At 41.5% G+C, this 25,350-nt stretch overlaps 1 protein-coding gene across 3 annotated transcripts in view; it reads right to left on the bottom strand.

The window, feature by feature from the left end:
* Nucleotides 1-25,350, bottom strand: part of Scamp1 (secretory carrier membrane protein 1) — a 96,091-nt gene that overhangs the window by 39,059 nt on the left and 31,682 nt on the right. For 2 of the 3 annotated variants that reach the window (XM_038323315.1, XM_038323314.1), the window contains exon 2: nt 24,454-24,530. Coding sequence is in view for 1 of the 3 variants with exons in the window: in XM_042054786.1 (XP_041910720.1) it covers nt 24,454-24,513 (60 nt within the window). In the remaining 2 variants the exon portion in view is untranslated. The remainder of the gene's footprint in view (nt 1-24,453; nt 24,531-25,350) is intronic. The other variant, XM_042054786.1, reaches the window with a different exon arrangement.

Raw genomic sequence — 25,350 nt, 5'->3', positions numbered from 1 at the left:
GTGTCCATGTGTTGTAGACTACTTCCCAATTTCTCTTCTATCAGATTCAGTGTGGTCAGATTAATATTGAGGTCTTTAATCCATTTGGACTTGAGTTTTGTGCATGGTGACAGAAATAGATCTACTTTCATTCTTCTACAGGTTGACATCCAGTTATGCCAGCACCATTTGTTAAAGATGCTTTCTTTCTTCCATTGTATACTTTTAGCTCCTTTGTCTAAAATCAGGTGTTCATAGGTTCGTGGATTAATATCTGGGTCTTCGATTCGATTCCACTGGTCAACATCCCTGTTTTTGTGCCAACACCAAGCTGTTTTCATTACTGTAGCTCTGTAATAGAGTTTGAAGTCAGGGATGGTAATGCCTCCGGAAGTACTTTTATTGTATAGGATTGTTTTGGCTATCCTGGGCTTTTTGTTTTTCCATATAAAGTTGATTATTGTTCTCTCAAGGTCTGTGAAGAATTTTGTTGGGATTTTGATGGGGATTGCATTGAATCTATAGATTGCTTTTGGTAGAATAACCATTTTTACTATATTGATCCTCCCAATCCAAGAGCAAGGGAGATCCTTCCATTTTCTGGTATCCTCTTCAATTTCTTTCTTCAAAGACTTAAAAGTTCTTGTCAAATAGATCTTTCACTTTCTTGGTTAGAGTTACCCCAAGATACTTTATACTATTTGTGGCTATCGTGAAAGGTGATGTTTCTTTGATTTCTCTCTCTGCTTCTTTATCCTTTGTGTATAGGAGGGCAACTGATTTTTTTGGAGTTGATCTTGTATTCTGCCACATTGCTAAAGGTGTTTATCAGCTGTAGGAGTTCTTTGGTGGAGTTTTTGGGGTCGCTTATGTACACTATCATGTCATCTGCAAATAATGAAAGTTTGACTTCTTCCTTTCCAATTCAAGTCCCCTTGATCCCCTTATGCTGTCTTATTGCTATTGCTAGAACTTCAAGCACTATATTGAAGAGGTATGGAGAGAGTGGACAGCCTTGTCTTGTTCCTGATTTTAGTGGGATGGCTTTGAGTTTCTCTCCATTTAATTTAATGTTAGCTGTCAACTTGCTGTATATTGCTTTTATTATATTTAGGAATGAACCTTGTATCCCTAATCTCTCCAAGACCTTTATCATAAAGGGGTGTTGAATTTTGTCAAATGCTTTTTCAGCATCTAATGAAATGACCCCAGTAGCACAGACAATAAGAGCAACAATGAATAAATGGGACCTCCTGAAACTGAGAAGCTTCTGTAAAGCAAAGGACACTGTCATTAAGACAAAAAGGCAACCTACTGACTGGGAGAAGATCTTCACCAACCCCACATCAGACAAAGGTCTGATCTCCAAAATATATAACGAACTCAAGAAACTAGACTTTAAAATGCTAATTAACCCAATTAAAAAATGGGGCATTGAAACTGAACAGAGAATTCTCAACAGAAGAAGTCTGAATGGCCAAAAGACACTTAAGGTCATACTCAACCTCCTTAGCGATTAGGGAAATGCAAATCAAAACAACTCTAAGATACCATCTTAAACCTGTCAGAATGGCTAAAATCAAAAACACCAATGATAGCCTATGCTGGAGAGGATGTGGAGTAAGGGGAACACTCATCCATTGTTGGTGGGAATGCAAACTTGTGCAACCACTTTGGAAATCAGTGTGGCGGCTTCTCAGGAAACTGGGAGTCAACCTACCTCAGGACCCAACAATTCCACTCTTGGGAATATACCCAAGAGATGCCCAATCATAGTACAAAAGCATTTGTTCAACTATGTTCATAACAGCACTATTTGTAATAGCCAGAACCTGGAAACAACCTAGGTGCCCCTCAATAGAAGAATGGATAAAGAAGGTGTGGCACGTATACACTTTAGAGTTCTACTCAGCGGTAAAAAAAACAAACAAACAAACAAACAAACAAAAAAGACATCTTGAGTTTTGCATGCAAATGGATGGAAATAGAAAACACTTTACTGAGTGAGGTAACCCAGACTCAGAAAGAGGAATATGGTATGTACTCACTTATAAGTGGATTCTAGCCAAAAATAAAGGACATAGAGCCTATAATTCGTGATCCTGACTGCTCTTTGGCCTGGAGAGAGAGGGAGTGGGGGTGTGGGTGGAGGGGAGGGGAGGGAAGTGGGAGGAGGGGAAGAGATGGAAATTTTTAATAAAATAAATAAATATTTAAAAAAATAAAATAAAACCAAAAAAATAAAAAATAAAAATAAAAACAAAAACAAAAAACAAAAAAAGAAACACTCAGAAACATGTGTACCATTCATAATGCAGAGGACAGCTAAAGGAGAGAGAGCCTCGCTGCTTCTCACCATGTGACTGGAGGCCTGCTACGCTGCGGGCAGGTGGACTGCTAAGAGCAGCTCTTGTGACCAAGTATATCATGCCTGTTTGTCAAGAAAATATTATGAGGGATACTAAAAAGCAAAAGTCAATTTGAAGAAACATCAGACCAGACCATCCAGTGGTGTTAGACTCAGCAGAACAGGAACTCAAAGAACTAGGACTGATATTCTGAGGACCCAAGGGGTAAAGTGTATGCCACAGGAGAACATGTCCATGTAAGCACAGATGGAACTCGTGAGAGCTAAAAGGAATGCTTGTTCAAATCCAGGGGGCACAAATAAAAATACTCATGATGGGTTTATTGGTATACTAAATAGAGATGAAGAGCAAATCTCTGAGGGTGAGAGCTGAAAAACCAAAAAGAGGAAAAAGGAAGAAGAGGGAGAAAGGAAAGAAGAAGAAAAAGAGAAGAAGAGAGGGAAGAGGAGAAAAGAGAAGGGAGAGAGAAGGAGGAAAAAGGGAGAAAGGGGAGGGAGACGGGAGAGAGGGAGGAGAGGAAGAGGGAGGGGGAAAAGAGTGAGAGGGGGAGACAGGAGGATGTGTGAAAACTACAGGCCAGTCATAACTATAGCGTGTGATGAACACACCAGAAGGAGAATGGGCAGAGAGGACAGGAATTTGAAAGGGAAAAAAAAAGACTGAAAATGTCTTCAGGTTAATGTCAGACAGCAAACCAGAGACCCAGGGAGCCCACACAATACTCAAGAAAGAAATAAAACACAATCTACATGTACACTGACATACTGTTCTCAAACTAGAGAAAATCAGAAAAAAAAAAAAAAAAACCTGAAAGCCAGACAAGGGACAAAAACCCAGCTTACCTGAGAGCAACAAAGATAAATGTATCTTGGAGGCAGAGGGTGGCTCAACAGTTAAGCGCAGTTGCTGCTCTTATAGAGGACCTGAGTTTAGTTCCCAGCATCCACATGGTGGCCCAGAGGATCTGATGCCTTCTTTGGGTACCTGCAGGTACTGGCATGCGTGGGGTACACAGACACAATTTTCAAAAATATTTATATCTAACTTCTCAGACATCAGACAAAGAAGAGAGTGATGTCAAAAACAACTGAGGAGAAAATAAAGTCCCAAGCCTAGATTGCTGTATCCTGAGACACTATTCCTCAAAGCTGAAGAACATAGGACTTCTCACACACATCAAGGAGCTTGTCCATGTGGCTCTGGGAAGAAGGAAGACAATGTGGGTCAGAACTTAGGATCTACTGAAAAGAAGAAGATCTGAGGAAAGGCCGTAAGGACAAAGCAAAAACTTCTTTTTCACACTGTCAACAGCAAACAGTTGGTTTGAAATGCCAATAGCATAGACTCTGAGTATAGAGTCATATGCATATACTTCATGTATGTCTATGTTTATATACACACATATATGAGTGAGATGAATGACAGAAATAATATAAGGACCAAAGGGGAGGACTATTAATCCTGTTAGTATAAGGCATTTATATTGCCCATAAAGAGGTATAGAGTTATTTTGTTTGTATTTGGATTTAAGTGGATTTGAAAACTCTAAGAAAGAAAATCATGAAACTTAACTTTTGTGTTAAGAAAGAAAAGAAAAGCAGGTTCATACAGGATGCTCAATTAAAAACACCAAGAGTCACAGACAAAAATGGGGGGAGGAAACAAATAGAAAACAGCATAAATATAGGCGACACCAGCCCAACTACACAACTTCTTTGAATGTCAATGACTTAAGTACAGTAAGCAAACCAAAGATTTTCAAAATGGATCAAAGAGCTAGTGGAAGATCATCCACTGCCGCAAACACTGAAGAGCAGGCTACTAAAGAAAACCAGCGCCAGGATCAACTCTCAGGCCAGCAACCCGAGAAGAGCAAGCCCACTCTAGCTGGAACAAAGCAGGGATCCTAGCTGCCGGACTGTGAACTGAGGACAGGGACATTCTCTTTGCTTCACTGGTGAGAACAAGAAGGCTAAGCTTTGTAAAATGCCCCATTGCTAATCTAACTGAAGAGGGGCCTCAAAGGCCACTAGGTCACAGCAGGATTTTAAAAACCAAACCAAATCAAACCAAAAACACTCCAGTCAGCAGGAGAAAGCACTACAATGGCACATTACTCTCAAGATGACTAACCTCCTCATCAGATACCAAAGAGACATGATGGTAGCTTATTCAGGCAGCTGAGCAGAAGCAAGTCCCTGTGACAGGCTAGGCTCTCTTTCCTCCAAGTTCCTCTAAATAGATATGCTAGAAATATGTCAGCATAATCTACACACACACATACAAACACACATGCAGTTACTGGCAACATGAACCTTCCCTCAGGTTCACGGATACTTAATTCAGAAAGCAGCATCTTCAAGAGCTGCCAAGACACCAGGAAGGACTCCCACATGCAGGACAGATTGCAGAGTAGCCTGGGGTTGATCAGGAAGGTATACTTTTACAACTAAGCTCAAAATTGGCAGAAGGAAGGAAATAAGAAACCATAAACTGAAGTAAATACAATAGAAAAACTACAAATTAATTAAAACTACAGATAAAATTAATTAAGCTATGAAAATAAGCAAAGTTGATCATCTTTAGGTGGACTAAAAACAACAGAGATGACTCAAAACTTAAAAACTGAAAATGAGGAATTACCACAGATGCCAGAAAAATTACAAGAACCATAGGACATTCTTCTAAACAATTCTACACCAACGACACGGGTTAGCTGAATTCCTAGAGCAATATAATGCACCAAGACTGAGTAAGCAGAAATAGAAAGCTTGAACAGATGATAAGAAAGATGGAGCAATCATCCAGAACCTCCCAGCATGGAGCTGCACAGGGCAAGAAATCCCACACCAGAGAACACCAGGCAATCATGAGTTAAAGCTGTTCTCCTCCTTTGTGGTTGTTCTGTTTTGAAACAAAGTCTCTCTGTTTCCCAGACTGGCCTTAAACTCCTGACCCTTGTGCCTCCACCAGAGTGTGCCACCAGGTCCAACTACTGTATTTCTCGAATTTTTCCCAAAATTAAGCTAATGGGAATATTTACACACATTTTATGAAGCTAATTAATTACTTTGACACCCAAGACACTTTAAGAAAACAAGAGCAGGAATAGGAGACATGAGTCAGTGGTCAAGGGCCCAGTCTTAAGTCTCCTGCTGCTGTGAGAAAACACACGACCAAAGCAGCATGGTGAGGAGAGGGTTTACTTCAGCCTAGAGCTTGTGGTCCATTATCCAGGGAAGTCAGAGAGGAGCACTCTTACTGCCTTGCTCAGCCTGCTTTTTCACACAGCTCAGGACCAGCTGCCCAGGGTGGTCTCACCCACAGTAGGTCGCACACCCCCTTCATCAACCACTAAGAAATGTCCAACAGACGTGCTTACAGGCTGATGTTATGGTAGCATTGTCTCAAGTTTGATCCCTCTTTGCAGCTAACTTGACTCTAGCTTGTATCAAGTTGACATAAACCAACCAGAACAAGCACATTCTGCTTCTGTAAAGAACTGGGACTCAGTTCCCAGAACAGGGTTAGCAGCTGACACTGACCTGGAACACCAGGTCCAGGGAAGCAGATGCAGGCCTTCTTCTCTTCCAAGGGCGCTGCACACATGTAAACACACACACACACACACACACACACACACACACACACACCACAACCCGACCACAATTCCACCATATATGCACATACACAGATCACGCACGCACACAACACATACAAGAGAACACATACATCACACACACCACACACATACAAACCCCATAATATACCCCATACTCCCACCACATACCACACTCGCAGACAATACACAACCACACAACACACATATACACAAACTCACACAAAACACTACACGCATCACACCACTCATAAAACATCACACACAGAGACAACACACACGACACACATACCATACACAGACAAGACACACATACACAACACATACACAACCACTCATACAATATAACACAACACACATAGACAACACACATACATTCATACTACACATATACACCCACACAACACATACACACAACCACTTATGATACAACATCCACACCACATAACACAACACAGACAACACACACCACACCACACAAACATACGCAAACTTAAAAAGAAACTAAAGAAGCCAGGCGGTGGTGGTACACACCTTTAATCCCAGCACTCAGGAGGTAGGCAGAAGGATTTTGATGAGTTCAAAGTCAGCATGGTTTACAGAGCAAGCTCCAGGATAGCCAGGGCTAAAAAGAGGGACCCTGTCTTGAAAAAACACACCAAACCAAAAAAGAAAAAGAAAAAGAAAAAAAGAAAAACCTAAAGGAAACAAAACTTCAGGCCAAGTTCTCTAAGGAAAATTAATTTGTTCCCAAACCCTCAAAAGAACACCAGCAAACAAAGTTCAACGACATATTTTAATTACACATCATGACCAAATGAGATTTATCCTTGGCCCATTAAGGCTGATACACTACATGTAATAGTCAACATGACACACTGTGTCAACAGAACAGAAACTGAAAATCACAGCCAGAGCCAGAGACCCCTGAGGATCCAGATGTGAATCTGGAACCTTCGAGGGAGTAGCCAGGAACCCTGTGGGTCTGGGAGTGAGTCTAGGACCTCCGAGGAACTAGGCCTGAGCCAGGACCTCTGTGGGTCTGGGCGCTGGTCTGAGACATCAAAGGGAATAGGCAGAAACCTGAAACCTCTGGGGGTCCCAGTGTGAGTCTGGGAATCTAAGGGAGTAAGCCTGAGCCAGGTCCTCTGCAGTTCTAGGTGCACCTGAGCCTGGGAACTCTGAGGCAGGATACGGGAGCCAGAGACCTTGGCAGGACCAACTCCAAGCCAGAAACTTCTGCAGGAGGGGATCCAGACCAGGATTTACAGAAACAAGTCAAAGCCAGTAACCTAAGCCAAAGTAGGCCTGAGACAGCAAACTCCAAAGGAGCAAAGCAAAGCCCAGGAGCACTGACCTACCTCCAGGAACATGGAGTAACCAATGGAGTAACTAGAACTGTGGCACTGACTGTACCACAAGGAACAACCATCTAGAAGATTTATCAACAGAATTTCAGATAGCCCCAGCCACACCTATTAGAGAAAAAGATGAGTAGAAAAGGTAAGAACACACGCAACACCACAAAGAGCAATATAACACAAGTAAAGCCAAAAGACCCTACAAAAGCAAGACTTGAACAATCAAATATAGATGAAGCAGAACAAAATGACCTAAAACATTCAAGAGAATGTTTGAAACTCTTAAAAGAGGAAATGAGAAATTCCCTTAGAGAAATGGAGGAAAAGACAAACAAAAAATTAGAATACATCAGCAAATCCCTTGAAGAAAACCAAGAAAAAGCAATCAAACATATGAAGGAAACTATTGAAGACTTGAAAACTGAAATAGAGACAAGAAAACATAAGCAAGGAAATTATAGAAACAGAAATCATGAAAAAACCATCAGGAACCACAAACGCAAGGATGAGCAATAGAATACAAGATATGGAAGAGAAAATATCAAGTGCTGAAGATACATTAGAGAAAATAGACTCATCAGCTAAAGAAACCATTAAATCTAACAAAAGCTTAACTCAAAATATCCAGGAAATATGGGACACCATGAAAAGGCCAAATCTAAGAATAACAGGTATAGAAGAAGGAGAAGTTGTTCAACTCAAAAGCACAGAAAATATATTTAACAAAATCATAGAAGAAAACTTTCCCAACCTAAAGAAAGATATGCCTATGAAGATACAAGAAGCTTACAGAACACCAAACAGACTGGATCCAAAAAAAAAAGTCCTCTTGCCACATAATAATCAAAACACTAAATATACAGAGTAAAGAAAGAATATTAAGAGCTGCAAAGAAAAAAGAGCAAGTAACATATAAAGGTAGACCTATCAGAATTACACCTGACTTCTCATTGGAGACAATGAAAGTCAGAAGGCCGTGGTCAAGTGTTATGCAGACATTAAGACATCATGGATGCTAGCCCAGACTACTATACCCAGCAAAACTTTCAATCACCATAGAAGGACAAAACAATATATTCCATGACACAACAAGATTTCACCAATACCTAGCCACAAATCCAGGCCTACACAAAATACTAGAAGGAAAACTCCAACCCAAGGAAGTTGGCTATACCAACAAAAGCACAGACAATTGATGGTCTCATAGCAGCAAATCCCAAAGGGAAAAACGCACAAATTAACATCATCAACAATGAAAACTAAATTAACAGGAGATAGTAATCACTAGTCATTAATATCCCTTAATATAAATGGACCCAACTCACCTATAAAAAGGCACAGACTAACAGATTGGGTACGAAAACAGAAGACATCCTTCTTCTGCAGACAAGAAACACTCAAAGACAGACATCATCTCAGAGAAAAGGGTTGAAAAAAATATTCCAATCAAATGAACTAAGAAACAAGCAGGTGTAGCTATCCTAACATCCAAAAAAATAGACATCAAGCTAAAATCAATCAAAAGAGAAAAAGAAGGTCATTTCATATTAGTCACAGGAAAGAAACCATCAAGAGGAAGTCTCAATACTGAACACCTATGCCCCAAATACAAGGGTACCCTCATATGTCAAAGAAACACTTCTAAAGCTTAAATCATACATTAAACCCCACACACTAATAGTAGGAGACTTCAACACTCCTCTCTCCCCTCTGGACAGGTCAGTCAGCCAAAAAATGAATAAAGAAATAAGAGAACTAACAAATGTTATGACTCAAATGGACTTAATAGAATATTCCATCCAAACAGAAAAGAATATACCTTCTTCTCAGCACCTCATGGAACCTTCTCAAAAGTTGACCACAGCCGGGCGGCGGTGGCACACGCCTTTAATCCCAGCACTCGGGAGGCAGAGGCAGGCGGATCTCTATGAGTTCGAGACCAGCCTGGTCTACAAGAGCTAGTTCCAGGACAGGCTCCAAAGCTACAGAGAAACTCTGTCTCGAAAAACCAAAAAAAAAAAAAAAACAAACAAACAAAAAAAAAAAAAGTTGACCACATACTCGGTAACAAAACAAACCTCAACAAACAGAAAAAATTGAAATAACCCAATGTACCTTATCAGATCACCATGTTTTAAAACTAGAAGTCAACAGCAATACTAATCCCAGAAAACCAACAAATACATGGAAATTAAACACTGCTCACCTGAATCATCAATGGGTCAAGGAAGAAATAAAAGAAGAAATTAAAGATGATCACACAACACACCCAAATTTATGGGACACAATGAAAGCAGTGTTGAGGAAAGTTCACAGCACTAAATGCCTACATAAAGAAGATGGAAAAATCACACACTAGTGAATTAACAGAACATTTGAAAACTTCAGAACAAAAAGAAACAAACTCAGCCAGGAGGATTAGATGGCAGGAAATAATCAAATTCAGAGCTGAATCAACAAAATAGAAACAAAGAAAACAATACAAAGAAATCAACGAGACAAAGAATCGGTTCTTCGAGAAAAATCAATAAAATAGACAAACCTTTATCCAAACTAACCAAAAGGCAGAGAAAGAATATCCAAATTAACAATATCAGAAATGAAAAGGGGAACATAACAGACATGGAAGAAATACAGAGAAACATCAGGTCATATTTTGAAAACCTGTACTCCACAAAATTGGAAAACTTAAAGGAAATGGATGACTTTCTGGATAGATATCACTTACCAAAATTAAATCAAGACCAGATAAGCAAATTAAACAGACCTGTAACTGCTGAAGAAATAGAAACAGTCGTCAAAAGTCTCCCAACAAAAAAAAGCCAAGGACTACATGGTTTCAGCTCAGAATTCTACAAGACTTTCAAAAAAGAATACCAATACTACTCAAATTATTCCACGCAATAGAAACAAAAGGAACATTGCCAAACTCTTTTTATGAGGCTACAATTACCCTGATAACCAAACCACACAAAGGCATTACTAAGAAAGAGAATTACAATCTCACTCATGAACATTGATGCAAAAATACTAAATAAAATATTAGCAAATAAAATCCAAGAACAGATCAGAACCATCATCCACCATGATCAAGTCGGCTTCATCCCAGAGATGCAGGGATGGTTCAACATAGGAAAATCTGTCAATGTAATCCACCACATAAACAAATTAAAAACAAAAACAAAACCACATGATCATCTCATTCGATGCTGAAGAAGTTTTTGACAAAAGACAATATCCCTTCATGATAAAGGTCTTGGAGAGAGCAGAAATACAAGGAATGTACCTAAAAATAATAAAGTCAATATACAGAAAGCCAACAGCCAACATCAAACTAAATGGAGAGAAACTCCCAGCGATTCCACTGAAATCAGGAACAAGACAAGGTTGTCCACTCTCTCCATATCTGTTCAATATAGTTCTTGAGGTCCTAGCTAAAGCAATAAGACACCAAAAGGAGATCAAGGGGATACAAATCAGAAAAGAAGAAGTCATACTCTCATTATTTGCTGATGATATGATAGTTTGACCCCAAAAATTCTACCAAAGAACTTCTACAACTCAAACACTTTCAGTAAAGTAGCAGAATACAAGATTAACTCAAAAAAATCAGTAGCCCTCCTTTACACAGATGATAAAAGGGCTGGGGAAGAAATCAGAGAATCAACACCCTTCACAATAGCCACAAATAGCATAAAATATCTCGGAGTAACTCTAACCAAACAAGTGGAAGACCTGTATGACAAGAACTTTAAATCTTTGTAGAAAGAAATTAAAGAAGACACCAGAAAGTGGAAAGATCTCCCATGCTCTTTGGTAGGTAGATTAACATAGTAAAAATGACAATCTTACCAAAAGCAATCTATAGGTTCAATGCAATGCCCATCAAAATTCCAGAAAAATTCTTCACAGACCTTGAATAAACGGTACTCAACTTCATATCGAAAAGCAAAAAAAAAAAAAAAAATCATAGCCAAAACAATCCTGTACAATAAAAGAATGTCTGGAGGCATCACAATCCCTGACTTCAAACTCTACCATAGAGCAACAGTACTGAAAACAGCCTGGTATTGGCATAAGACCAGACTGGAGGACCAATGGAACCGAATAGAAGATCCGGATATCAATCCACACATCTTGGAACACCTGATTTTTGACAAAGAAGCAAAAATATCAAACGAAAAAAGCATATTTAAGAAATGGTGCTGGAAGCCGGGCGGTGGTGGCGCACGCCTTTAATCCCAGCACTCGGGAGGCAGAGGCAGACGGATCTCTGTGAGTTCAAGGCCAGCCTGGTCTACAAGAGCTAGTTCCAGGACAGGCTCTAAAAAAGCTGCAGAGAAACCCTGTCTCGAAAAACCAAAAAAAAAAAAAAAAAAAGAAAAGAAAAAAAAAAAAAAGAAATGGTGCTGGCATAACTGGATATCAACATGTAGAAGAATGAAAATAGACCTATATCTATCACCATGCACAAAACTCAAGTCCAAATGAATCAAAGACCTCAACATGAAGCCAGCCACACTGAACCTTATAGAGAGAAAGTAGGAAGTACACCTGAATGCATTGGCACAGGAGACCACTTCCTAAATATAACCCCAGCAGCACAGACACTGAGAGAAACGATTAATAAATGGAACCCCCTGAAACTGAAAAGCTTCTGTAAAGCAAAGGACATGGTCAACAAGACAAAACGACAGCCTACTAAATAGGAAAAGATCTTCACTAACCCCACATCATACAGAGGTCTGATATCCAAAATATACAAAGAACTCAAGAAATTAGTCATCAAAAAAAACAAATAATCCAATTTAAAAAAAATGGAGTACAGACCTAAACAGAGAACTCTCAACAGAGGAATCTAAAATGGCTGAAAGACACTTAAGAAAATGTTTAACATTCTTAGTCATCAGAGAAATGCAAATCAAAACAACTCTGAGATTCATCTTACACCTGCAAGAATGGCCAAGATCAAAAACACTGATGACAACTTATGCTGGAGAGGCTGTGGGGTAAAGAGAACACTTCTGCATTGCTGGTGGGAATGCAAGCTGGTACATCCCCTTTGAATGTCAGTGTGGTGATTTCTCAGAAAATTAGGAAACAACCTTCCTCCAGACCCAGTAATACCACTTTTGGGTATATATTCAAAGAATGCTCAATTGTGCCACAAGGACATGTGCTCAACTATGTTCATAACAGCTTTGTTTGTCATAGCCAGACCCTGGAAACAACCTAAATGCCCCTTGACTAAAGAATGGATAAGGAAAATGTGGTACATTTACACAATGGAGTACTACACAGCAGAAAAAAATAATCACATCTTGAATTTTCATGCAAATGGGTGGAGCTAGAAAACATCATTTTGAGTGACGTAACCCAGACACAGAAAGACAATTATCACATGTACTCACTCAAAGGTGGTTTTTAAACATAAAGGAAAGAAAACGAGCCTATAAACCACAATCCCAAAGAACTTAGACAACAATAAGGACACCAAGAGAGACATACATGGATCTAATCTACATGGGAAGTACAAAAATACAAGATCTCCTGAGTAAATTGGGAGCATGGGGACCTTGGGGGATAGATGAAGGGGGGAAGGTAGAGGCAGGGATGGGAGCAGAGAAAAATGTAGAGCCCAATAAAAATTAATTTAAAAAAGAAAAAAAAAAGAAAATCACGTGATCATCTCAGTTGCCATAGGAAAAAAATGTTGACAAAATCTAACATACTTTTTAGCAAAAACTCTCCTCAGTTCATACTGAAGGAAACTCCCTCGGCATACACAAGACTATTTGCAAATCTCCACAGCATTCCTGGGGGAAGCTAAAAGTTTTTCCACCAAGACACCATACACGACAAGGAGGCTACTTCTATTTAGCTCAGTACTGGAAATACAATAAAGGGCCATAGGCACGAGAGAATATGAATCCAAACCAGAAATGTAAAATTACCCCTTTATAGCAACAGCAAGACTGTATGTTGAAGTCACTATAAAAAACATTAGAACCAAGAGATGAACACAGGAAGGCTGTGTGCAGAGCCACCAGCAAGGCATTAGCATTCGTTAGCCTGACTGGAAAAGAAACCAAGAGTGACTCCATTCGTGACAGCATTAAGAAGATATCTAGGAATACACCGACTTTAAAAACTGAAGGCATGACTTTGTGGAAACTACTCAGTTTAATGGCAGTGGCGACCAAGGACAGGGGCGCTTTACCGAGATGATGGGACACAAACCCTCTTCCTCCAGCTGTGAGGTGAGTGGTTTTGTCCCACCCAGCATGATATGCCGCCTTGCCATAGGCCTAAAGCAAAAGGGCCAGCCAATGACAGCTAGGCCTCCAAACTATGAGCCAAAAGAAAGCTTTCCTCTGTGTATAGTGAGAATCTTGGGTATTTGTTATGACAAAAATTAAGCTATAAAACACTGATGGAAAAAATGGAAGAAAAAAACAATTGAAAAGATGGACCCACACCTATGGTTCATAATGATATTGGTAAGGCGTCCATCTTACCCAAAGCAGTACATAGCCCAATGTAAGTCCTGTAAAATTCCATTAAGATTCTTCACAGGAGTAGAGAAAAAAAACCCTGATGCTCACACAGAACTAACAGTCCCCTAACAGCCAATACATTATTAAAAAAAACTGGTACCGTCATACTTCCTGACTTGAAGTTAAAGTTACAAAGCTACAGTAATCAAAATAGCATGACTCTCACAGAAAAAAAGGCTCAAAGAGGCCAGAAAAAGAGGATAGCACAAAAATCAATCTAAGCACATATAGTCAACTGGTGTATATGTGAAAGAGAGGGAAGTAGGAGGGAGATCAAAGGACAGCTTTCAGTGGTCAGTTCTGTCTACCCTGTGGAGCCTGGGCTCATGCTCCAGCACTGCTCAAGCACTACCTGTGAAGTCATCTCACTGACCTCTTGATGAGGCCATTGACAGAAAGCGGGGAGAAGACAGCCTCCTCAACAAGGGTTCTGGGGAAAGATCTCCACATGGAGTCGGCAATCCCTCTTCAAGTATAAAAAAACGGGAGGAAATAAAACCATTTCTCGGTATCTGCATCCCTGGCCCTGTGTAACATTACTGACAACAGCATAAATGGACAAAGAAATGGCAGTTTGTAATTATTTGGCTCCCAAAGACAATGCAATCTTGCCAACTGTCATATTAATGCGTCCATAGGATATTATGCTAAGTGAAATAAACCAGACACAGGAAGAAAACTATTGCATGATCTCATTTACATATAAAATCTAAAAAGAAGTACAAAATGATGATTACAAAAGATGGGGAAACTAGGATAGCAAAGGGGAGATTGCAAGCCAGAGAACAGCAAGAAGTAAATTCCTAAAGTAAGCCGGTCCACTGCTGTGATGCCCAGCAGCTCACGGGAGCAGACGCACAGACCCACAGCCAATCATGTAGAAGAGGGGCAGGAAAAACTGTAGGAGCCAGAGGGGTCCAGAACATCACAAGAAAACCCGGGTCAACTAACCTGGGCTCCAGGAGCTCCCAGAGATTAAGCCGACAATCAGGGAGCCTGCATGGGACTGACCTAGGCCCTCGGCTCATGTGTGACAGTTGTGTGGCTTGGTCTTCTTGTGGGGCTCCTAACAGTGGGAGCAGGGGCTGTCTCTGACTCTGCTACCTGCTTTGGGGGCCCTTTCCTCCTACTGAGTGTCTCGTCTAGCCTTATTGTGAGGGGGTGTGCTCATTCTTACTGCAATTTGATATGCCATGTTTGGTTGGCATCCCTGCGAGGCCTGCCCTTTTCTGAAGGGAAACAGAGGAGGAGTGGACCTAGGGGAGAGGAAGGATGGGGAGAGGCTGGGAGAGGGGAAGGGAAAGTAAACTGTGGTGGGGATATAATATATGAGAGAGGAATAAATAAGTAAATAAATTTTTAAACATTAGAGGCAAAATAGGGTTGGAGAGATACTCAGTGGCGCAGAGGGTGAGTTCAGGTCCAGCACTCACATGCCTGTGACTCCAGCTCCAGGGACCTGGTGCCCACTCTCCTGACCTCCACAGGCGTGCACATGTGCACATGCCACACAGATAAATAAACCCTTAAAGAATGTAAAGCTAGTGAGACTGAGGAGATCACTCCGGGTACTGAGTTGAAACAGACTGAAAAGCACAGGAAGAGATGGTGAGCTAAAGACTCTATCCACGTGAGAGAAACGGGAGACAGTTTCTAACTGCTGCCTTGTCACATAGAATGTAATGAGAGGAGAGGCCATGGGGTGAACAAGACACGGGAAGCTAAGAGCAGGACTGACATTCTGGAGGCCCCAGAGGCCCATACCAACAAGACAAGAGACTGACATTCAGTCACAGAGGAACAACCCTAAAAAGCTAAGGGTGCAGTCGGGTAGAACCCCAATCCTAAGACGAGTGCACAGCCCTGTTTACTGTCTACCTATGTTGTGTGAATACATTATTGTAAGGGCTACCCTCCCAGCCACACTGCCACTAACTGCATGGGATCCACGGTCCCGCTTATGAAAGTCCATCACAACTAATCCTGTGGACTGCTGCCACTCCCTCATGGAGGGGGTGAGGAGGTCATCAGGGCCTGCCACATAATCCAGCCACTCCCCCAGTCACCTGTATGCAATTCTGCTCTAATTGCAGGTGGCAGTGGAGATGGCAGGGTGTACAGGCTGGGGAAGACTGGAGGATGAGGGCTATGGGAAGTTGTCATCCACGCTGACTGAGGACTTTCCAGTGCAACCCTCACCTAGGCTCAGTAAGGAAGCCCATTGAACTCACCAGCTCCCCCAGGTGGCCAGTGATGGAACTGTACTTTAGTTCCTCAGTAGGCCCTTAGGAGGGGAGTAATCACCCCCCCCCAGTCCTCCACCCACAGAAGGACTATTAGCAACAGCTGGTTTATAACTCAGGTTGATAACTGTAAAAGCTCATGTGACCTCCTGCAATACAACATGTTATTTGGGGTACTCTGAATTTATGTTTCCAGGTCATAGTCATTTAGAATAAACCATTTGTTATTTGCCATTAAAAATAGTCCTATCATGAGCAGGGTGTAGTGGCTCACACCTTTAATCCCAACACTCGGGAGGCAGAGGCAGGCAAGATATCTCAGGCTGAGACCAGCCTGGTCTACAGAGTGTGTTAATTAAACACAGTATAGCCAGGGCTGCTTAGTGAGACCCTGTCTCGGAAAAAGCAAAAAACAAACCAACTTTTACAGCACTGGGCTGTCGCTCAATGGTAGAGAGCCTGTCTAACCTGTGCAGTGCCCTGCATTCAGGGCCCAGCATCAAATAAAAGTACACTCAAACATTTAAATGTACGTATTAGGAAACAGCTAGTGACTGTAGTAAAGAACTCTGGGCATGACAACGGAAAGAGTGGCAGAAGTCAATGTAAAAAGTCGACAAAAGGAGACGTGAGGATTTGGGAAGATTTTCAATAACAAAGCAGAACAGGAACAGAGTTAACACTGGAAAGAGCAGTAGTAAAACAAGATATAAACAAGTTGGGGAGGTCATTAGATGTCAGTCACAATGGCTTGGGGCACCTATTTCAAATCTGATGTGATACTAAGACTAGGGCTTTTCAGAATCGTGGGAAACACAGATGACATCTACCTCTCCTTCATGCCCAGTTCCAACTGTGAGAGAAAAGGCAGCTACTTTTTTGAAAGGGCTGCAGGAGAAGCAGAATTCTATTCTGAACAGCTTGTCACCCCAAGTCATATGCTGAAAGCTAATACTCAATGGAGAGCTTTAGTAGAGAGATCTGTAGAAGGAGACCTGGTTCTTAGGGAGACACTCTCAGTGTCCTTTAAAAGGCTCCTGGAATGGCCTGGTCTCTTCTGCCCCATGAGGGCAGAGCAAGAGATGCCACACAGGCACCAGGAAAGAAGCTCTCATCAGACACTAAATCTGTCTGGATCTGTACCTTGGAATTTCCAGCCTCCAGAACTGTGAGCCATCAATTTCTGCTGTCTATAAATTATCTAGTATAAGGCATTTTGCCAAACTCGCCCAGAGTGTAAGACGTTATCCTCACAGTATGGTGTGTTTCCATGGCACAAAGAGAAAGGCACTCAAGAGAATGGCAGGCTTGAGAACAGGCTGGAACTTCTGTAGGACACAAGGATTACAGAACAACACAAGGAAGGCAGAATAAAGGCTATGCAAAGCATTGAGAATTAAAGGTCAGCAGATGAGAAACACCCCAGGAGTCTTGTGTTTCTTGTTAAATGACATAATGACATCAGTCTTGGTAGACTCAGGCAGGTGGGTGTTAAGGGCAGCAGAGTTAGGTATACTAGGGGCTCCACTTTGACCCTTTTAAAAATTGCAATGAACAGATAGGAGGGATGCAGTTTAAGTCCTAGTATGCTGTCCATTCCCAGTGTGGCACTCAGACTCTAAAGTCATCCTAATGATTCCCGACCACTGGTGCTCACATCTTTGAAGTAGAATCATCCTCCTTAAAGCATTTCAGGGCTTTTACCAAGCTTCTAACCAATAAAATACTGAAGTATAGTAATGGGGATAGCCTGCCACCCCTCTTGATTCCACTATATTATTTAAGAACTTATCTTAGTAGACTAGAGTAGGAGGATCTGGGGGATCGACAAAATGGCCATGCTGAGAGATGCCGGGTACCCCTGGGAACTGCAGGTGACATCTGTGCCCTGAGGTAAGGCACCAATTAATTGCCTGCAAATTCCTAAGACTCTCAGTCATATATACCACTGAATATCATTTTTGCCAGTAACCTCAATGAACTTGGCAGAGATTTTTCCCCTACTCAACCCCTCCCCCCCACCCCGGTAAGAATACAGCATAGGGTGCTGGAGAAATGGCTGACCAGTCAGAATATTTGCTACTCTTCAAGAGATCCAAATTTGGTTCCCAGCATCCACACAGCAGTTTACAGCTGCCTATAAGTCCAGCTGCAAAGGATGGTGCCACCCTCTTCCGCACTTGTGGGCCCCTGCACTCATATGCATACACACACACACACATATATGTAATTAAAAGTGAATCTTAAAAAAAAAAACATGGACAATACCTTGAACACAGCTTATTAAAACCGAGTAAAGGAGTTAGCTCTACTGAGCCCAGACTTTTGATCCACAGTAATTGTGGAATAAACTTATATGGCTTCACGCTTCTGAGTTTGTGATGCTTTGTCAAACAATAGAAAATCTGTATGCATGGCCCACTGAAAGGTGAGGATAACCTAGGAAACCTAGGCATTATGATCACACAGTCTATTGACTACACTCAAGGCCAAGTGGGGAGTGGTTCCAGTAAGATTTAAGGTTTGGTTTGTGGGGAGACGGCTTTGGCTAAACCAATGGAACATTAGACAGAATAAGACTAAAAAGTAAGACTAGAGGAAGTAACTGGGAACCTGCTGGACTTCTCAATTTTTTCTATAAGCCGAAAAATGATAAATAAGACAAAGTTCAAGTCTACTAACCCCACATACCACATCTCTAAGTATAGAATATATCTAAGGAAAGTAGATGAGTCAACCTGACCTCTAAGAAAATAATTCCATAACTGTAAAAAAGTAGCTTGAAGACAGACAAGAGGCCTTGCATCCCTGGAAAGCTACTGTGTCCCTGTGCAAGTTTCTGAAGTAGGACACTGTGATTTCAGTTGTAAAGAAGTTCTTCAGGGAGTAAGTGACGTTGTAGGAACAGAAGCTATTTGAGCCCAAGAACATCTGTACTGGCCACCAGAACACCAGAGAGTAGAAGCGCCAGTGTCATAAAATGAGACAGGAAACAAAGACGAGGTCTAAAAGGGAAAGGTAACGAGCTCCCAGAATACTAAAATAGGGAGATGCAGAGAGAAAAGGAAAGGCACAGCAAGAGACAAGGGGTGTTAAGATGAGGAAAAGGCTTCCACAGTATTAGAAACAAGAACCTCTCTGTGTAGCCAGTCAATCCTGCAGCTAAAAGGCTTATCCTGCACTGCAGAAGAGACTGATAAGAGAAACTACTAACTCAACTTTTTTCTCTTTGCCTCCTTGTAAGACGTGAAGAAAACCCGAAGGAGTTCAGGTGCTTGCCCAAAGTTCACCACTAATTAGTAGTCAGAAGTGGACTAAGATGCAGGTCTTCAGGCCTCCTACTGCACAGCCTATGTAGTGGATGGGAGAGACAGTTCTTCTTTCATGTCCTTTATGGTTAGAGATGACCGCCTGGCCAAGGTCCCTGAATACTACCATGGCTTGCAATCTCCTTCTCATGATTCTAATTCCTGAAGGTACAGATGTGTGAGAAAAACTGCACATGGTACACGGAACAAAACAAAAGGAGCCATGAAGAAGAGAGACATGACAAGAGAGGCCCCAAAGTCTCTAAGGTCTACCACAGCTATGAACACCAGTCACCGATGGCTACAATGAGCGGGAATCACTCTACTCTAATGTAAACCAGTACCTGGTCAGAGGGAAGCATTCCTGCTGCATGCACCAGTTCTCGGGGATCAACTCATTGCTCCAGCAAAGCAGATTTCAGAAGGTAGACTAGGGAACCTACCAACCATACACAGCATCATCTCCGTAAGAAAATGCACCTTAAACTCAAGCAACATAGCTACTTCATAACTCAAGATCACCATGTTTATAGCACATCTCAAGTCAGGCTAGGCCTGTTTCAAGTGCTCAGTAGTAGTAGTTTTCCATGACAGCAGACACCCTGTGCACATTATAAGACATCTTGTGAAAACTCTTGAATTTATTACTGTGTGGATCAATATGTAAATTATAAAAGTATTCAACTTTTCATTTTGTAGTCTTTAACTACCTTAAAGTTTCTTTTCAACAAAAATTACATATAAGAAGTCTCCTTTTGAGATTATAATATAATTGCATCATTCTCCCTTCTCTTTCCACCCTCCAATCCCTCCCTTGTACTCCTCCCTTGATCTCTTTCGAATTCACAGCCAAAGGGCTGGCCTGTGACAACTTAACAGAAAGTCAGGAGGGTGCCTCAATTAGGAAAATGACTCATGCCTTTAATCCCAGCACTCAAAAGGCAGAAGCAGGTGGATCTCTTTGAGTTGAGGCCAGCCTAGTCTACAAAGTGAGTTCCAGGATAGTCAGGGCTATACTGTCTTGAAAAACAAATAAGCAAACAAACAAACAAACAAAAACTAAAGAGACCCCATATGATCAAGCTGTAGGCAAGCATGTATAGCATTTTCTTAATTAGTGATTGATGTGAGAGGGTGCAGACCACTGTGGGTGGTGCCATCCACAGGCTGGTGCTCCTGGGTTCTTTAAGAAAGTAGACTGAGCAAGCTGTGAAGAGCAAGCCAGTAAGCAACAGCCCTCCAGGACTTCTGCAACAGCTCCTGACTCCAGGTTCCTGCCCTATTTGAGTTCCTGTCCCAACTTCTTTCAATGATCAACAGTGATGTGATCCTAATGAACCCTTTCCTCCCCAAATTGCTTTGGTCACGGTGTTCATCTCAGTAATAGTGACTCTAACTAGGCAGCCTCTTTTTCATTGCTGTTTCATGCATATGTCTATATGTACATACATATATGGTCCGAAATTCAACCTGCTCAATCTCTATAATGTTACATGTATGTATGTTTTCAGGGTGAGCATTTGATATTGGACAACCATTTGGTATACTCTTCTAAGACTATTCCTCCCACTCTGAGCATTTCTGGGTTGCCTGTAGTTCTTTGTGCAGGGTTGAGGCCTCCTGGCTATCCATTATCCACTTTGGCATGTCTATTGCTGTTGTCCTTGTCTAAGCAGTCATGTTAATAAGACTTCATGGGTGTAGCATCTGGCATTCCTAGGGGACAGTCTGAGAGCAAACTCCCTGGTCTGTTCGTTGGTTTTTACAATCTTTCCACCCCTCTTCTGAAATATTCCCTGAGTCTCAGGTATGGGAGTTGTTTTGTAGATGTGTCCATTAGAACTGGGCTCCACAGAACAGGGCCTCACTGTGTATCCCTGGCTGGTCTGAACTCCCCTGCCTGGACAGGCTGGCTTTGAACTCACACAGATCCACCTGTCTCTGCCTTCTGAGTGTCAGTACTAAAGACATGTACCACCATGTCCTACTTGAAATATTTAAGGATTATTTATTTTTATTTAATATGTATATGAGTGGTGTGTGTGTGTACATATATACCATGCACACAGAAGTCAGAGAAAGGCATCAGATCCCTGGACCTGGAGTTACAGATGGTTCTAACTATCACGCAGGTGCTGGGAACTGAGCCCAAGTCTTCTGCAGGAGCAGCCAGTGTTCCCAAAGGCTGAGCCAGCTCCCTAGCCCTGAAAAACCTACTTTTAATAAAAGAGTGTGAAGTAGCCGGGCGGTGGTGGCGCACGCCTTTAATCCCAGCACTCGGGAGGCAGAGGCAGGTGGATCTCTGTGAGTTCGAGGCCAGCCTGGTCTACAAGAGCTAGTTCCAGGACAGGCTCCAAAGCCACAGAGAAACCCTGTCTCAAAAAATCAAAAAAAAAAAAAAGAGTGTGAAGTGTTTCAATCTTAGCAAGGTTGTACATTCAGCCACCCTACTGTAGAATCTGCCTGCTTGACCTCAAGTAACTCATCATTCCTTATGCAATAATCTAGAAGGTTCCATTTCACAAATACCTTCCTAAAACAAATGTGAAAACAACCAATCAATTAAAACAACTGTCTGGACTCAAGTCAGACACATCTTTTAATTCAATTAATCAGGAGTTTACACTGTCACAGAATCGCCTTTCAAAGCTGTCATTTTAGGGTGGTGGGGGAGGGCAAAGGCCAAGGGCACTTGCTGCTCTTGCAAAGGGCCTGGGTTTGGTTTCCAGCACCCATAGAGCAGCCTGCAACTATCAATACACTCCTGTTCCAGGGGATCCAATGCCCTCTTCTGCCCTCCACTGGCACTGCATGAATATGGGATAAGACATGCATGGAGGCAAAACACCCATACACACAGAACAAATGTAAAAACATAAAAATAAAAATGCTGCACAAGCTGCACCAAGTTCTTTGATAACAATCTTGTTCCTGGTTCTGAAGTAGTGCGTCTGCTCAGAAAAATCTGGAATTGCTAAATTTTAAACAGATTCTCATTAAAGCCTACCTCCCTAAAGACACCTCTTTTAAATAGCCTTTCTGGGACTATAAAGTCTCAATATCTAGGGCCATAATTTACAATTTTATGTTTCATTTGTCCTACATATATCTTCTTTGCAAGTATAGGGAATTAAAAAAATAAACAAACCCACTTAGGTGACAAATTTTCCAAGGCCAGGACTTCTACTCCTTAGTCGTCTGTCTCTAAAGAGAACAAGGTGTGTGTTGGGTAGTTTTATGCCAACTTGATAAAAGTTAAAGTCATCTGAGAGGAGGGGACCTTAATTGAGAAAATGCCTTCATAAGATCAGGCTGCAGACAAGCCTGTAGGAAACTTTCTTAATTAGTGATTCATGTGCGAGGGCCCAGGCCATTGTGGGTGGTGCCATCCCTGGGCTGGTGGTCCTGAGTTCTATAAGAAAGCAGGCTGAGCAAGCCACGGGGAAGCAAGCCAGTAAGCAGCACCTCTCTGTGGTGTCCTGACTTCCCTCAATGATGGAATACAATATGGACCTGTAAGCCAAATAAAACCTTTCCTCTCAACTTGCTTTTTGGTCATAGTGTTTCATCACAGCAACAGTAGCCCTGACTAAGCCAGGGTAAAAGGCAAAGCTTTACAAAAACAAAACAACACAACAACAACAAAAAAAACAGATGAGTTACTGCTACTTCCAAACCAGAAGTCTTGTGTCTCAGATAGTTTCCTAAAAAAAGAAGAAGAAACTTAAAATACCTATTTGGAATGTCACTGTGAGAGTTTGATAAGATTAAGTAGACAGCATAAGATATCAGACTCTCATTCGTCTAGAAATTCCACTTATTTTTTAGGATCTATATGCCTAGAACAGGCAACAGGGACCAAATACATTTTTCTTTTTCATCACAAGTCAACAAAATAGACTCTGAAGAAACTCCTGAGCAAACCTGCATCATCTCTCAGAATACTTCTCTACACTGAGACGTATCCACCAGGAAGACGTGGTCACCAGGTAAGGATCATTATGGGCTGGTGAAAATCACATGCACAGCTCAGGTATTCGTGGATGACCAACACTTGCAGAGTCACATCTGTCTACAACAAGGGACCTGCTGAGTAAAGTGTGCACGATACTAACACAAATTCAGAAGACAGCATTATTTGCTGAAGAGAGCTACTTCAATAGTTTTAAAATCTGGGTCAAATATAATTATCAAAAAGACTTTAGTAAAAAGTCCTAAATGCAACTGGTTACGACCTTAACAGACGGCACAACGTAGTCCTTTCAACCCTCTTAACGTTCATGTAGAGCAGTGGAACACCGTCAGGGTAGTTCTTCTCGTACCCCTAAGCCACAAGAAATTTTGAGAGGAAGAATATTCTTTTCTAGAGCAAGCAGATTTCCAGAAGGAAACCGCTACAGCAGAAGTCGAGTCCTGCTCAAACACTGTGATTCAAAGGACAAGCACACAATTAAGTTCCAGACACGATCCCATCACAAAAAAAGTCTCCCCCAAGGCTGGAGATGGCTCAATGGTTAAGAGCACTGACTGTTCTTCCAGAGGTCCTGGGTTCTACCCCCAGCACCCACATGGCAGCTCACAACTGTCTGTAACTCCAGTTTCAGGGGACCCAAAACTTCCCATGGCAAAACACTAATACATATAAAATTTTTAAAAAGTAAGAAAGAACACCTCTCCCCACATTACTACAAAGACAACACAGCATCAATAGGGCACATTCCTACTTTCCAGTGTTCCAAGCACTGTACAGAAGCTCATACAACACAGGTTAGCACTTTACTGAATGGAAAAGGAAACCTGTGGAATTTATCTAGAACCATCACGGTAATTGGTGGTTACCAACAAAGCCTTTCTCATAAAAGAAAAATAGTCCTAACTTGTTGAATTCTAAAGAATACATGCATTCACACAGCTTGTTTGACACCCCTTGAGCTGGAAAGAAACATAATTAAAATATAATCCCCTATTTAATTTCCACTTAAACATTTAAAAGAAGTGCAAGGTAAAGTAATCTTACCGTTCTAGAGTCTGAGAAGGGATTGTATTCATCAAGTCCTGGTGGCACATTTCTTGTCACCTGTGTACGGATGGGTCCTAGAAGAAAATTGAAGGAGAAAAGAAAATTTGAGTTATCTATTAAGACACAATTTTGATATTTAAATACAATTTGCTTTATCTGAACCTTTGGTCACTCAGCAAAACAGAGCAAACAAAGTACTGTCAAATATATTCAACATTTCAACAAAGGTAATACTTAAACCCACAGCCTTCACACCCTCAAAGAAAACAAATAAAACTTGGGTTAGATGCAAGACAGCTGCCAGTCTGTCCCTCCTACTGCTGTGTGGCCCTGACTGCCTAACTCGCTCAGATTAAACCCACTGTCTGTAAGACTCACAAGTGCACACCTCTACCTTTATGACACAGGGTCCCACTCTGCAGTCCAGGCTGGCTTTGAACTCTTGGTAGTCCTACTGACTCAGCCTCCTGAGTGCTGGCCATTACATTCATCAGCCACTATACCTGGCTGCATGATCTTTTTATTTCTGTAATGTTTTATTATTTTATTACATATAATTTCATACATGAGTAATTTATCACTTCTACCCCCTTCATCCAAATCCTCCCAAATACATGGTCTCTTCTTTACTGTTGTCATACATGTATGTGTGCATCCATATGCTTGTGTGTATACACACACACACACACACACACAGAAGTATGTAGGTGTATAGAGAGAGATATGACACATACGTATATATAAGCTACTGAGTCCATGTGCTCATGTGGATGTGTAGCCAAGGCTGGCCCTGAGATCAGACGAGCTGTGTGGGAACTCACCCCCGAAGGAAACAGATTCTCCCTTTCAGCAATCACTGCCCACCTATAGCTTTTTTCTAGGAGTGGGGTTTTA

The sequence above is a fragment of the Arvicola amphibius genome, chromosome 3 (assembly GCF_903992535.2).
Source record: "Arvicola amphibius chromosome 3, mArvAmp1.2, whole genome shotgun sequence".
In the NCBI taxonomy this organism is placed as follows: Eukaryota; Metazoa; Chordata; class Mammalia; order Rodentia; family Cricetidae; genus Arvicola; species Arvicola amphibius.
Note: the sequence above shows the minus strand (reverse complement) of the source record. Positions and strands in the feature narration are given on the sequence as shown.